Below are 15,952 nucleotides of genomic sequence, written 5' to 3'. Positions count from 1 at the left end.
AAGTTTTCATCATTAATAAACTCCTAACTATCACAAACATCACCAAAGAAAGACCTTCTTCAGATTGAAAGATTGATTTAAGTCAAGATATAGATTATTCTGTTAATATATACGCTTCAGTTGAAAACCCTAATTTAAAATATAATATCCTTTTAAACAACTGGTTGCCTTTTCTTTAAATAAAATCACTTATTTTAGTTTGGAAACATGAAACTCATTCTACCTTAAATCCATTGCAGCATTTAGTTTTTCTTTTCCTTGAAGGTTGTGCCTCTGTTGAATTATTCAAATGCTGATTTTGGTCCATCATTGAACTACAGATATCATGTGAATGTTTTCAATTGTCATCAATGTTTGGTTCAAAATGGTCACCTATTCAGGGAGAAAAAGTATAATTTATTTCACTTTAACAATATACAATTCATAAATAAGAAAAGCTGCAAAGTCAACATCAATCAATCAATCAATAAATCCACTAATATTCATTCAGGGCCTACTATGCCCTGAGCACTGGGCTAGGTAAATGCTGAACACAAAAGGAGGGGGAAAAAACATATACACACACAGTGCTAGCTTTAGGGAGATTATAATTTAGTTAGGAAGATAAATTTATGGAAAGAAATTCAAAACAACAAGTTAATATGATAATATAGAATCACACACTAGATTAGATGAACAAAAATTTTAAATTACAGAAATAAATTTTTAAAGTATTTTCTATATATCTACATTATGAGATTTAGGAAGGCAAATGTATGTTTAATTTATCTCTACAGTTTTACGAAGTGCCAAACAGTATCTTGCACATAGTAGACAGTCAAAATGGGTATAAAAATAATATAAAGACTTGCAATTAGAGTGGCCTAAGAAAGTTTCATGGAGGAGATACCTCTGGAACCAGGCTCAAAAGCAGGTGGAGCTTGAATTTGTTAAAAAGAGCAAAATGTACTCCAAGTACCTCTCAGAGAGACTCTGGCCATGCTTGACCTTACTTCAATCATGGTCCTGTTTTGTTCGTTTATTTTTGAAGAGAAAATATATGCATGCAGTTGAAAGTACAAAAGATCAAAAAGACATAAAGCAAAGACTCTTCCTCCAACCCTCATCTCCCCAGCATCCAGTTTCTCTTTCTGATGACTAACATTATCAGCTTATAGTGAATCTTATCCAGAAATATGATATGTATTTTTAATTAAGCACATAATATTTTCCTTTATTAATACAAATGGCAGGATACCATTAACATTGTTCTCCTTTTGCCCTGCTTTATATACTTCACTGTATGTTAATAAATGGTCTCCTCAGTTTTCTTATGGTTGTAAGGTATTCCATTGTCCATAACCTATCTACCTAGTTCCATGTTGACAACCATTTATGTTGTATCTAATTATTTCATGTTAGAAAATTTTCTTAATAAGTCATTTTATTTATGTGTGATAATATCTGTAGAATAAATTCCTATGAACAGAGTTTTGAGGTCAAAGTGTAAGAGGAATTATAATTTTGAGTATTATTAAGCCCTTATTTTAAAGACTAAATCAGTCAACTTGTTCCTTAGATTTGCTCTTTTATATAGAATAGTGGGCTCTTTGCTGAGGTTTAAAAAATGTATTCTTTTTTATATAAATGAGCATAATACATATTTATGTATCTAAAATACCTATTAATATACAGACACACATAAGCATAGATATAGGGTTATTAATTGGGCAACAATTATACAATATATTTAATAATGCACAATTCAGTCTCATTATTTGTGGTAGAAAGTCATTACAAACACTGAAATAGCAAATACTGAACATTGCTCCTAGTGGAAATACAGGGATAGCTTCCTGTGAGCCTTTGGTCACAACATTTTCCTCAACTGATCAATACATAGTGTTTTGTGTGTGCTTTTCTTTAAAGATGGCTTATTTAATTTATGTTTTTGATCTATTAACATGGAATTTGTGGCCAACAGACTCTATAGCTCATGCCTGAAGGAAACTTATATAACTCATATTTTTTCCATCATGCATGTCCCAGCCTTCCTGCACTTAGAACAGTGGCCAATACTTCAAGCACTATGCTTGGGAGCCATTTTAACACCAACAAAAAGCACAAAAGTGAAAAAAATATGGCACTAAATAGACTATGATAAGGTCAAATGTTTACAATACAAGAGCTGAAACAAGAAGGAAGAGCCACACCTTGCTTGACCTCAGCTGGGAACACGCGCCTCTTACAGCTAAAATTTTTTGCCACTCAGTGCACATATGCAGATGACCGTGAAAGAGCCTCAGTAGTGATTTTGGAGTTACAAATAAATTTTAATAAGGAGGCAAATTCACAAATACAGAATCCACAAATAATGAGGTTCAACTATATATTTTATTCATTAATTTATTCAACAGGGACTTATTGATTTCCTATATTATAAATATACAGACTATGAATATATTTGTAATTCATATTTAACGGATAATGTATAAAAATAGAAACAATAAATATAAGAGGATATTATCACTTGTGTATATGGAGTTTATATAAACATATGTATGAATGCAGAAACCCATGTCTGTGTACATCTAAGTGAATCAGTCATTCCACTTCTGCGTGTGCTCCATACATGCCTGTACCTGGGTAGTTTCAGTTACTGGGTGGAGTGAAATGAGGAGAAAATTAGCAGTTTGGTGGTCCAAAAGTCATAAGCAGTTCTTTGATAAATTTCGTATTATTTTTTTCCCATGAATATCTCTTTTTGCATCTTTCCCCAGGATTTAAATGTTAGGAAATAATTGTTTACCACTTACCAATTTTTACCACATCTTTGAATGATTTGCAAGCTGGATATTCTCCCTTTAGCTTTAGTTTTTGTGGGTTTTTTTTTTTTTTTTTTTTTTTTGGCTACTGAACAAATATTCTTGAAGGCCATTATCTCATCACTGCCAACCTTGTTTATTGCAATTGATTAAATTCTAATTATCATGTCTTCTAGGCTTCTCGCTATCCTATATATATCATATCCATCCTCAGAATCTTTCAGAGGTCACTTGTACCATACAAAATAAAATTCATACTTCTTATTTGAGAGTTTTCACAAACTGAAACCAGTCCTTATTTTTAATCATTTCCCAATACACCCATAGGCACCTTTGGCCACATGGAATCACTCACCCCAGAAGAAAACTCTGTCCCCTTATATGTTTCTCCTTAACCTCTAATTGTCTTCCTCATCTCTTGGTTGTAATTCTGCCTTAAATGATCGTCCTAGATATTTTCCCAGTTACCCCCACTTGAAATAACATCTCCCACACTGCTACTCCACTAGAGAACATACCTTGTAACACAGTCATTACTTTTCCTTGTATTTCCACTGCATTCCCAAAGACTCCTATGCCACCCGTCTCTCCCAAATATTGGGAAAAAATATCCATAAAAAAGTCAGACATGTGTGGGGCTGGCCCCGTGGCCGAGTGGTTAAGTTCACGCACTCCGCTGCAGGCGGCCCAGTGTTTCGTTGGTTCGAATCCTGGGCGCGGACATGGCACTGCTCATCAAACCACGCTGAGGCAGCGTCCCACATGCCACAACTAGAAGGACCGACAACGAAGAATATACAACTATGTACCGGGGGGCTTTGGGGAGAAAAAGGAAAAAAATAAAATCTTTAAAAAAAAAAAAGTCAGACATGTGTAGGTACTTTTTTCTTCATTTCTGAGAAAGGTAAAATTGTAACAAGCAACTGCAAAGTAATTAGAAAGTTGGAATATCAATTTAGGCTTGACTCTAAACACCACACTTTCCATTTCACCATGACATTGAGCCTGAGTTGGAGACGCTCAGCATATTTTTCTCTGGACAATCTTTTCTTAGAGTCCCAAACAACTGACATATAAATGAATTTGGGTGACACAATGTATTTATAAGACAAGACCACGGGCATTCAGACGTGGTTTTGAAACTCTCTCTTGACTAGAACAGCCCTGTTCTGCCTAGCTTGATTGGTGTGGAGTAGAGGGCAGAATCTCACCAGCTTCAGCTTATTTGTGTGAAGCTTTTACCATTGGAGGGATCACAGAAAAGCAGTGCAAGCCAAGTGACTCAGTTTCTACTATGTACCTGCGGAACTGAGGAGGACAAAAGGGAAAACAGCATTTACTAACTTCTGAGACATTTTATGAAGGGGCTTCTTCCGTCCTCCACCTTACTTGGACAATAACAATTGTCTTATAAGGGTAGCCACCTTCCTGAATTGGTGAAGGGAATTAGTATTTATTGAGTCCTTAGTTTGTGCTAGGAACCATGCAGAGCAGAATTTTTTTCTCATTTGATCAGAGAGAAAATTATCTAGAAAATTTCTTTTTTCTCTCACCTTCAGTCAAATTTGAGTTGAAACAAGGAAAGTAGAGGTGAGTAAGTGACTTTCAGCCACATCCCATTTCTTGATGTTTGCCAACTAACTTCCCATTCAGCATTATCCAGTTAAGAAGAATCAAAGAAATAGAGAGTAAGTCTAATAATTCTACGCAGTTAGTGAAAATAATTGCTTTGGAGCATATTTTTAGAAGGTAACCAGAGGTTCACTTTTCAGACGTGAAGTTCAACTTGTCTAGAAAGTAATAGGAACAAGATTTCAAACTTTATTTTTAAATTATAAATGTGTGATTTTCTGCATTTTATCTTTGAAAGTATATAAACCTGAGGCTCTTCTCTCTCTAGTAGGGATATTTAATCAGTTTTAAGAGCTTAGAATATAAGTGTGTGGGAGACACAAAGCACAAAATGTGTAATATTTATCATGCTCATCAAAACATTTTTTTCCCTGAAATTTGTGGAAGTTTCCCACATAGAAGAAATGCTGAAATTAGAGAATCTCAAAGGTTCTTACCTGGACTTGGAATCCTACAGCAACAGCCACAAGTCCATCTCTTTATCTGTTGTTAAAGTCTCTCTTTAAATAGTTAGTTGGCCTTTTTTCATCAGTCCAATGATGATTAACCATCTTATTAGGTCACTGTCCTGGGCAAAGAGAAGAAAATTAACTAGCTATTTTAAGGGTCTGCTCCAGACTAACGCATTTTAAAGGCTTTCTTACACTTTCTCAGAATTTCTAAATTATTTTTATGTGAAAGTTCAGTTATTAAGCTTTATTTCTAAGAGTAATTTATATTTGTTTACTTGAGTTGATTGCATAAGATTTTTTTCTTTAAAAATACAAATACAACAGATTATCCAAGGTATTTAAAACTCTTCCAAATAGAAAAAAATTCAAGGCAATTTTTTAAATGTGTCTACAGTTTGGCATTCAAAAGAAAAAAAGGTACTCTTTTTGCTTGATACTTGGGTGCAGTTCTAATGTGACATGGATGAATACAGGATGTCTCATATAGAATAGTAAAGCGCCAATTCATTATAGATCTTCTAAGTGACAAAATTTTTTAAAAATGACAAAAGTCAAGATTACTTTGCGTGACAGTTTCCTTACATCAAAGCCTAAAGAAAGATCACATAGTTTCCTTCTACTGACTTGGTTTTTACAGAAGGGGAGAGCTTGATCCAATTGAAAGCTTTCCCGAGGAGGGACAAAGTTTCATTCACTCATACACTAATTCAAACAGTATTGATTCCCTCCTATACTTCTATACTTCAGACATTGGGCTCTGTTCTGGAGGTAAACTAACTCAAGTAAGATTCAAACCTTTCTCTCACATGAACAAATATATATATTTCTTATATTATATATATAACTATTATATACATACATAGCTATTATATAGAAAATACATATATAGTAGCTTATATATGTATTTACGGCTTTTATATAGAGAAAGCAAGGTGAATATATATATGTATATATATGCACACATATATAGCAGTGGGAGGATGCATAAATGAAAAGATTGTTACTCCTTATCACTTCTGCAGGACAATTATTGACACAGCTACAGCAATATGTATTTAAGTTCTTTATCTCAGTTATGATAGATTAATTCTATCCTGGTTTATTCTTGGAAGTATTGGAATCATAGCAAGAACCAGAGAGGGTCGAGAGGGGGCAGGGTTGGGAAATCCTTAATTTCTCAATTAAGGGGGATTGAGAAAAGTAGACCCAGGCTAGGAAGATTAGGGCCTGGGATTCCCAATAGTCCTCTGCTGTGTCAGAATGTGTGTCCAGGCTCTACACCCAGGAGATTTTTATTTAGTTGACCAAAGATTATGCTTTTTTAAAAAAATAAGCTCTTCAGTTAATCTTTATGGAACACTAGATTTTGAGAACCACCATAGCTGAGATAGAGAATGTTTTTAGTTGTTTTTGTGGACTTTCCTTCCACTGAGAGTAGGAATATAATTTAGATGTTCCCATGCTAAAGATTTTTTTCTTCGAATTTCCATACTACGCAAGGCACATCATCTTGTTTTGAGACAAGTATACAAAAAGAATGAAGGTACAATAGTGTACATTAACTGAGAATCTTTCTAATCCCTAAACTAAAGCTATGTGGTGAAATTCTGGAATGTTGCCAGAGATCAAAGAGCATTTTCCGTGCCCTTCTCTCTGTGTGACTGTTTGAGTAATTAGACAGCTCTTCTCGTGCAATTTGTGGAAGAATAAAAGCGGTCAGAGGAAAGACATTGCAACAGTTCTTTCAACATCAATATTATGCTAACATCCACGGGTCAATAGAATTGCAAAATTTGTTAAAAACAGTCTATTGATGTTTATTCCAGAGATAATCACCACAGTTCTGATGACGTGTCATGTTCTTTGAAGTCTGATGAATTTTGAAGCCAATTTGTTTCTGCTACTTACCGGCAGTATGAACTTAAGTAGGTTAGTTAAATGGGTTCTGAGCACCAATATCCTCATCTATAAAGTAGCAAGACAATACTTGGAGTAAAGATTAAATAGAGTCTGTAAAATGCTTTACACAGTACTTGACACATTATAGATTCAATACCTAATACCTAATAAGATTCATTGTAGGACATTTGTGTATTATAAATATTTAGAGCAATTAATTCATACGAAAGGCATAAAAAGAAAATCTCTAAGACATGTGCCCAGCAGGTTTTTCCAACAGTTTTTATTCCCAGAGTTCTCAGGTGAATGCCACAGGTATGCTTTAAGAGGGAGTCTTCAGGCTCAAAGCAAATCTGCTGCTGCCTTCCCTTCACACCTCCCTTGGCAATGGTGAAGAGGCATCTCCAAGAAGGCTGTATACTCCTGGAAAGAACTCTGCGTCTCTCTACTCACTGATGCTAAAGCCCTGGCATTATCATGATTAATTGTATTATGGCCATCATCTCCCTTACTTTAACCACCATCATAAGAAGGTGGGGATTCCCTGATCATTCTCCTCACCTCCTGTCTAATCACTATATGGCTCTGCATGTCCCTGTTTTTGTCCTTCATCCCCCTTCCTTCTCCCAATCCTGGACTGAGATTCTTCTCTGGAGCTTTTTGGAACTCATGGTTAATAACAAGTAGAATTCCCTTTACCTTCTCTGAATTTTTTTGCATCACCTTCTTGTTCTAAGTTACATCTGGCCCTTCCCTAAAGAAGGTGGGGGCATTACTCCACACCAGATGAACTGGTTTCCAACTTGCTTTACTTGGTTACTTCCTTTCCACTTTCACACCCTTTCCCTCAGAATCCATGGTTTTGAATCTCATATCAAAAGACTATGACTTATCCTCGTTGTTAGAATCATCTACTAATCCTCGAATCACTCCCACTTATTCCATGACAGTTTTAACTCTTGGTTCAAAGTCAATCTCTCACAATATTACTGTTATCGTAATTACTGGTGATTTCAATGACCATGAAGAGAATCCTAATTCTCTGTCTTCTTGATATTGCTATCAAGAATATTGTTATTGATATTGTTGTCTTCTCCAGTGACCTTCTTTCTACTCGCTCCAATGGACATATTCTAGACCTTGTCATGCCAAAAACTGCAACTTCTCCATAATATCAATTTTAAGGATTGGATTACCACTATTTATCTTTTCAGCTCACACTCTGTAGTATCTGTATGCAACAGTGCTTCCACTGACCAGGATCTATAATCCATTGACTGATTCTACCAGAGATTTCCCTGTTTCTTATTTCGTGTCCTCATTTCCTTCCATATCTGAGTGGTCGTGGTAATAAGTTTCTTCCATATGTCTTCAAGTCATTTGTGACTCAGACCATTTTAATTGCTTGACAAAACCTCAACACTGATTAAATCCAACTCTTAGACTACTCTGTCCATTCATCCATGCTGCTGGATGCAGTTGAAGAAAAACCCTCAACCACATGGTGGTTAAATTTATGCTCAAATGGGCCTTTCATTTTGCCTAGGTATCATGTTACATTTTCTTAATCCATGTCGTCTTTCTATTTATTTTTTACCTTCACCTATCTCCTCAAAACTCTAGCACACTCCTTCCTATCCTCACCTTCAGCTGATGACTATTTCAATGACAAAAATGAAGAACAAAACTTCCCAAAGCTCCTTCCATCACATCTCTCTACCTACAGTATCAGTACCACATATTCTGTCTTGATGAACGTCTGTGCTCTAAGACCAGCCTCCACTTGTGCACCAGGTTGTCCACTCTCCTTGTGTTCCCAAGGATATCAATTTTCCCTTTCTAGAGAAATGTTCCCATCAACATATAAAGGTGCTGTCACTTTTCCATCTTCAAAGATCCGTCTTTTGATTCTATTCTCTTTCCAGATACTGCCCTATTTCTGTGCTATTTTTACAGGAAAAAAAGAGAAACTTCTCGAAAGTCTTACTTATAATTATTGTTTTCTATTCCTTTCCTCATATTCTCCCCTGAGCACAATCCAATCAAGTTTTTGCTCCCAACTCTCCACTCAGAGTACTCTTGCCTAAGGCATAAATTACCTAAATGCTGCATGTAATGGTCTTCATCTGATTTGAACTATTAGCAGCATTTTTCAGAGCTGGTTATTCCCTTCTCCTGGAAATACTTTCCAGAACACCATCCTTTGTGGTTTTCTTCTTAATTCATCAGTTACTTCATTTCCACCTTATTTACTAAATCCTTTATGTATCTTTGGTCTCTTAATTGGAGTGTCTCAGGCTTCAACTCCTACTTATTCTATGATAACTTTCTGAGTCATTTCCACTGATTCCGTGACATAGGATTCAACCATTGTACTGAAGGTTGTATTGATCTCATTGTATTGATCCTATTTATGCTCATGTCTTTAATACCATCTGTATATAATAATTCCAAAATTTTTATCTCTGGCCAGGACTTTATTCCTGAGCTCTAGATTTTTCCATTGCCTGCTCATCATCTCCCTTTAGATATGTAAAGGACATCTCATACTTAACATTTTCCAAGCTGTTCTTTCCATCTTCCCTTCCCAAACGTCTCCTTTTGTAGTTCTCTCTATCTTAGTAACTTGTAATTCTATCCTTCTAGTTGCACACACACACACACACACACACACACACACACACACACAATGCTGGAATCATTCTTGACTCCTCTCTTACTCACATCATATCAGGCTCTAATTTCAAAATACATCCAGAATCTGACCACTTCTTACCGCTTCCACAGCTGTCACTCTGGTCCTGAATTACTGCAACATCCTCCAACTTGTATCTCAGCTTGTTTCCTTATACTCACCAACCCTCTTCCCCAACCCTACTTCCCTGTGTAGATTTCAACACAGCAGCCAGAATTGCCATGTCAAAACAGGTCATATCATGACACTGCTCTGCTCAAATCCTCCGATAGCTTCTTACATTACTCAGCATAAAGTCCAAAGAATGGCCTCAAGGTCCAATAAGATATAGACCCAATACTCAGCATCTTTGTACTTGCTGTTCTTTCTATCTAGAATGTTCTTCTCCAGATATTTGCATAGCTCGCTCCATCACATCTTTTAGTATCCACACAAATGATACTTTAACAAAGAGTTCTTCTCTGACCATCCCTTTAAATATTACCCTCTTTTACCTCAGTATAACTTCTAACTACTTTATTTTTCTCTCATTAGCCATCATCTAGGAATTCTGGTCATATCTCTTGTTTATTGTCTGCCTTCATCTGCCTTACCAAACATAAATTTACACTACAGTGTAAGCTCCAGAAGAACAAGGATAGGTTTGCATCTCTTTTGCTGTATCCTCAGTGCCTAGAACAGTGCCTGGTACCTAGTAGATACTCAATAAACGTTTTTTTTGAATGAGTGAGCAATTGAATTTTCCATATAAAGAAAACCTATGGCAAAGAAGTGATGTTAAAAGCAAAGACTTACACTGGCAAAATAAAGATGGTAAGGAAGCTGTCTATAATTGTATATGAAGCAATTATCCAATTATTGATGGATGTGATTAAAATGTTGAAAACAGCCAATAATTCATTTTCTTTGAAGAGTCAAACTTGACACTGAATCAACATGAGGAAATTCTCTGTGAAAATTGTGTTCAAAATCTTCCAATGGCTTCCTAGCTCAATTAGAATAAATACTCAAGTCCTTTCTATATTCTACCAAAATCTACAGAATCTGTTCCCTGGGTACCCCTATAACATTATATCCTACTTAGTAATTTCTTCTTGGCAGTACAAGCCTCCTTGATGTTCCATAAATGTCCCAATCATGTTCCTGTCTCAAGACTTTTGTGTTTATTCAAAAGTATACAATTTAATGAGTTTTGACATATGTATTCACCAACAAGACCAGATAATGGACATAATGATCACTCCCAAAAGTTTTCTCCTGCCCTTCTCTACCTTTCCCCACCCTAGACTTAACCATTGATCTGCTTTCCATCACTATAGATTAATGTATATTTTAAAAACTGTATATTAATGTAATCAAACAGTATGTACTCCTTTTTGTCTGACTTGTTTCATTCAACGCAATTATTTTGAAATTCAGCCATGTTGTTCTGTACATGAATAGTTCATTCCTTTCTATCCTGATTAATATTCCATTACTATATGAATGTATCACAATTCCTTTATCTACTCATCTGTTTATAGAAATTTGAGTAGTTTCCAGTTTGGGGCTATTACAAATAAAAGTGTTATGAATATTTTCTTATAAGTCTTTGTGGGACATATGCTTTCCTTTCTCCTGAAAAATATCTAGTATTGCAATGCTTGGCCATATGGAAGGTGTGTGTTAAGTTTTTAAAAAATTCTAAACTGTTTTCCAACATAGTTGCATCATTTTGCATTCCCAACAGCAGTATGTACGAGTTTCAGTTCCTCCTTATCCTCACCAACATTTGGTAGGAATAGGCTTTTTAATTTTAGTCCTTCTAGTAGATGTGCAGTGGTATATAAGTGTGGTTTCAATTTTCATTTCCTTGATGACTAGTGATGCTGAGCGTCTTGTCACGTGCCTATTTGCTATTTATCTCTGTCTCTCTCTGTCTCTCTTTTTTTTTTTTGGTGAAATGTCTACTCAAATCTTTGTCTAGTATTTTCTGGGATGTTTGTCTTACTATTGAGTTGTAAGAGTTCTTTAGAGGTCTCCAAACAATATCTTCGCTGGATATATATTCGTAAAGATTTTCAAGAGTAAAAGTTTAAAATTTTGACGAAGTCTAATTTATTAATTTTTCCCATACAACTTGTGCTTTATTGTGTGCTGTGTGAGAAATCTTTGCCTAAATCAAGGTCAACGAAGTTTTCTGATTTTGTTCGAGAAGTTTTATATTTTTAGCTATTACATTTAGTTCTCTAGTCCATTTTTAATTAATTTTGATGCAAGGTTTGAGGCAAGGGTCAAGGTTCCTTATTTTGCCTGTTTTTATCCAATTTATTTAGCCTCATTTGTTAAAAGAATTATTCTTTCCCTATTAACTTGACTCGGAATCTTTGTAAATTATCAGTTAAACATAAATGTGTGGGTCTGTTTCCAGACTCTTTATTCTGTTCCATTGATCAACATATCTATCTTTATATCAACACCATAGTATCTTGATTATTATAACTTCATAATATACCTTGAAATCAGATACCATAAGTCTTCGTATTTTCTTCTTCTTTTTTAAGAATGTTGTGGCTATTCTAGGTCCTTGGTATTTCCATATAAATTTTTGATTATGCTTATCAATTTCTGAAAAAAACTCTACTGGCATTTGGGTAGGGACTGTAGTGACTATAGACCAATTTTGGTATAAATGGCATCTTAGCAATATTGAGTCATACAGTCTATGACCGTGATCCATCTCTCCTTTAAGTCTTCTTTAATTTCTCACAGCACAGTTTTGTAGTTTTCAGAGTACAAGTTTTTCATATCTTTTGTTAAATTCATTAAGCATTTCATATTTTTATACCATTACAAATTACATTATTTTAATTTCAATTTCTGACAATTTTAATTTCAATTATTTTAATGCTAACATATAGAAGTAAAACTGATTTTTGTATATTGCGCTTGTATCCTGAAACCTTACTAAACTCAGTTAGTAGTTCTAGTGGATTTTTAAAAATATATTTCTGAGGATTTTTAATGTAGATTACTATGTTGTGTGCAAATAAAGATAGGTGGACTTCTTCCTTTCCAATTTGGATGCCTTTTATTCCCCTGCCTTATTGTACTGTCTGGGACCTCCACACAGTCCTTTTTCAGACTATCATGTCACATAATAGAAGCGGTGAGAACAGGCATCCTTCTCTTGTTCCCAATATTAGGAGAGAAAGTTTTCAGTTTTTCACAATTAACTATGATGCTAGGTGTATGATTTTGTAGATGTAGGCTGAAAAAGTTCCCTTATATGTCTAGTTTTCTGAGAGTATTTTTTATCATTAGTGAATGGCTTAAGATTCAAAAGTCAATCAAGGTAATTCACTGCATCAGTAAAATAAAGAGGAAAAAATCTTATATATAATTATCTCAAAACATGCAGAGAAGGCATTTGGTAAAATTCTTCATTCACTCATGAGTAAAACACTTAGCAAACTATGACTAGAGCTTCCTTAAGCTAAGAAAGTATCTATTAGAATACCTAAATAATCGTTATACTTCATTATATTTTTATTGGACATCAATGTACTAATGGATAGGAGACAAAGGGACCAATAAATTGGAAGTCCAATGAGTTTGTAGGAAGGATATGCTGAGAGTAGTTGAAGGAATGACATCAAGGAAAGAAGTAGAAATCTAAATGTATTATTTTGGAGCAGTTCTAGGTGATGACAAATACCAGAAAATGGCTATGGGATGGGGTGACTGAAGTGCAATGGAGTACATTTTTCCCACTGCTCAACAAGGCATAGAAATTCTACTCAAGGCTGTTTCCATTAAGCCTTCAGGGCAGTGCTGTGCGACAGCACTTTCTGTGATGATGAAAGTGTTCCATAAGTGAACTCCTGAATGTAGTAGCAACTAGACACATGTGGCTATTAAACACTTCAAATGTGGCTAGTATGACCAAGAAACTGAATTTGTAGTTTTATTTAATTTAGATTTAAGTAGCCACGTGTAGCTAGTGGCTACCTTCTTGGACAGAATAACTTCAGGGTGTCAATCTGTACCGTGGTTGAGGTGGAGCAGAGGAAGAATGGCCTTTTTCCAAGAGTGTCACAAAATCTCACTTAAACCATCCCTAGGCTTTAATCTAACTTCTTCCAAGTCCTTAAATACCAAATCATTAGCCTGTGAGGAAACAGAGGGGATAGGCAATGCTCTATTACTTCTAGTTTTTATATTATTTCTCTCTTTCCCCTCTTCTCTTTTCTCTCCTTTTCATTTCCTGCTGTCTCTAAGGATCAAGGATCATGCACAAGGACAGAACATTATAATCCCTCAATACATGGTAGCTGTTATAATAGGCTTTTTCTAATTACAAACAATACTCTAGTGAATGCCTTTCTACGTAAATATTTGAGCACATGTGTGATTATTTCTATAGTATACTATCCTTGAACCAAAATTACTTATTCGAAGAGTGTAAGCTTTTCAAAACTGACTTTTCAAACTGCTTTCCAGAAAAATTCTATCAATAACAGTCCCTCCATATATATTTCACCTCTCAATTCATATCTATTGGTCATACCTTTTTTTCAATCTTGGACAATTAATCAGTTGCAAACCAGAAACTAACTATTGTTTCATTTTGCATTTATTTGATTATAGACCACACTCATGCTAATTCCACAAGACCTTATGACAGAGTTCTCTAATATATTATATGATACACATATTCTTTCCCTCAACTCTTTCTGGTACTCTTTGGCTCAAACTCAGAATAATAATTTTTTGTACTCAAATGGCAAAAATGTGTGTCCAATTGAATAGCACCAGTACAACATTTGGTTTCCTACAACAGAAATCCTAATTACCCCTGCTTTCTGATATGTTCTTAACACTGCAGATCACAAAATAAATATATTTTTTCTGGAAATTCCAACTTTCCTAGAGAATTCTCAAGTTATTTACTCCCACATGATATAACAAAGACCAGTCACAGTCCCCAAAATTGTCTTTGCAGCCACAGAATTCTTCTGTCCTCCACCATTGCAAATCAAGTGACCCCTGAAATTCCAGTCATGACCTTACCTCTTTGGATCATCTTGACCAAATTCCTCAGGCCTCTGTAAGTGTGTTCTGTGTCCCAAACACTTCTTCACAGCTTTAGATGTCCTCTGGGATACCTTGGATATCTGTAGCTGCCTAACAATTTTTATAACACAACATACTGGCTAGTTCAGTCAGTCACTCCAGAAGCTAGGACGAGAGAGAGCTGGTAGGTTTTGGAGGAAAGGAGGCCTAGGTGAACAGAAGCTGACACTACATCTACAAATCAGAAACAAATGCAGAGACCCAGATAGAAACTACCTGTGTGGTACTGAAGATTGTGAGATTCTCCAGCCAGTAGGTGGAAGCAGACTCCTGTCTGTAAAGATGGCTATTCTAAGCAGTTCACATATCTGAGTAGTCATCTAGCACTTTGCAGTAAAAGCTGCTTTCATTCTTCAGGAATTAGCTCTTTCTTGGGCAATATTTATGCAGTCACTAATCCCTACTCCAAGGAGATTAGGAGCCTTCACAAATTTAACCCATGCCTAGGATATTACAATGTTTTTTCCATGCTACTTCAGGTTAGGTGAAGTAAACATAATAACTAAAGAGTAAAACATCATCTGCATAGGTTTTTAATGCTGATAAGTTAATTGTGTTACACGGTAAAATGAATTATGTTCCTGTTCCATCCTCCCAGAAAGACAGAGCTATTTGGCTTAGGGTCAGGAAGGCAGGACTGGACTTGGAAGGGCAAATCCATAGCAGGGAAAGGAGTAGGGGGGAGGGCATACATGACTTAGTAATGGGGATGATGTGAGCGTGAGCTCCCTGAAGGCAGGGATATATCTACGGTGCTTGCTTCAAAGTCTAACACAGTTCTGGATACCTAATGGATACCCATGAAATATTTGTTGAATAAAATGTTGAATGATTAAATAGAAGTTTGGTGTCTCTTCTCAGAATTTGACATCTCAGCAGTGTCTTTTGTAAACTTCATGTAATGTATAAAATAAAGTTGAAGGGCAGAGGAGAATAATGACATGGGAGGCTGAATAACGGCCCCTAAAGATACCCATGCCCTAATCCTTGGAACCTGTGAGTGTTAACTTACACGACAAAAGTCCCTTTGCAAATATAATTAAGACCTTAACATGAGGAGAGTATCCTGGGTGATCTGGATGGGCTCTACATGTAATGAAAAGAGTCCTTTAAGAGTCAAGAAGAAGGAGATTTGACTACAGTCGGAGGAGAAGGCAATGTGATGATAGAAGCAGAGACTGGAGTTATACACTTTGAACATGGAGGAAAGGCCACAAGCCAAGGAACTCAAGTGGTCACTAGAAACTGGAAAAAAGTAATGAAACAGATTCTCCTCTCAGAGCTTCCAGAAAGAATCAGCCCTGCTGATACCTAGACATTAGCTTCATGAAACTGATTTCAACTTATGACCTTTA

The 15,952-nt window shown here is 35.6% G+C and overlaps 1 protein-coding gene across 4 annotated transcripts in view; it reads right to left on the bottom strand.

Annotated features, from left to right (window-relative positions):
* The window catches only part of SLCO1B3 (solute carrier organic anion transporter family member 1B3), a 77,560-nt gene extending 62,592 nt beyond the window's left edge, over positions 1 to 14,968 (bottom strand). For 2 of the 4 annotated variants that reach the window (XM_023642200.2, XM_070269208.1), the window contains exons 1-3: positions 14,535 to 14,952; positions 4,874 to 5,004; positions 224 to 372 (exon numbers count right to left, since the gene is read on the bottom strand). In XM_023642200.2, the coding sequence (XP_023497968.1) occupies positions 224 to 310 (87 nt within the window). In that variant the 5' untranslated portion in view covers positions 311 to 372; positions 4,874 to 5,004; positions 14,535 to 14,952. 4 annotated transcript variants of the gene reach the window in all.
* Positions 14,969 to 15,952: the final 984 nt, after the last annotated feature.

Source organism: Equus caballus, chromosome 6, assembly GCF_041296265.1.
Source record: "Equus caballus isolate H_3958 breed thoroughbred chromosome 6, TB-T2T, whole genome shotgun sequence".
NCBI classification, from domain to species: Eukaryota; Metazoa; Chordata; class Mammalia; order Perissodactyla; family Equidae; genus Equus; species Equus caballus.
Note: the sequence above shows the minus strand (reverse complement) of the source record. Positions and strands in the feature narration are given on the sequence as shown.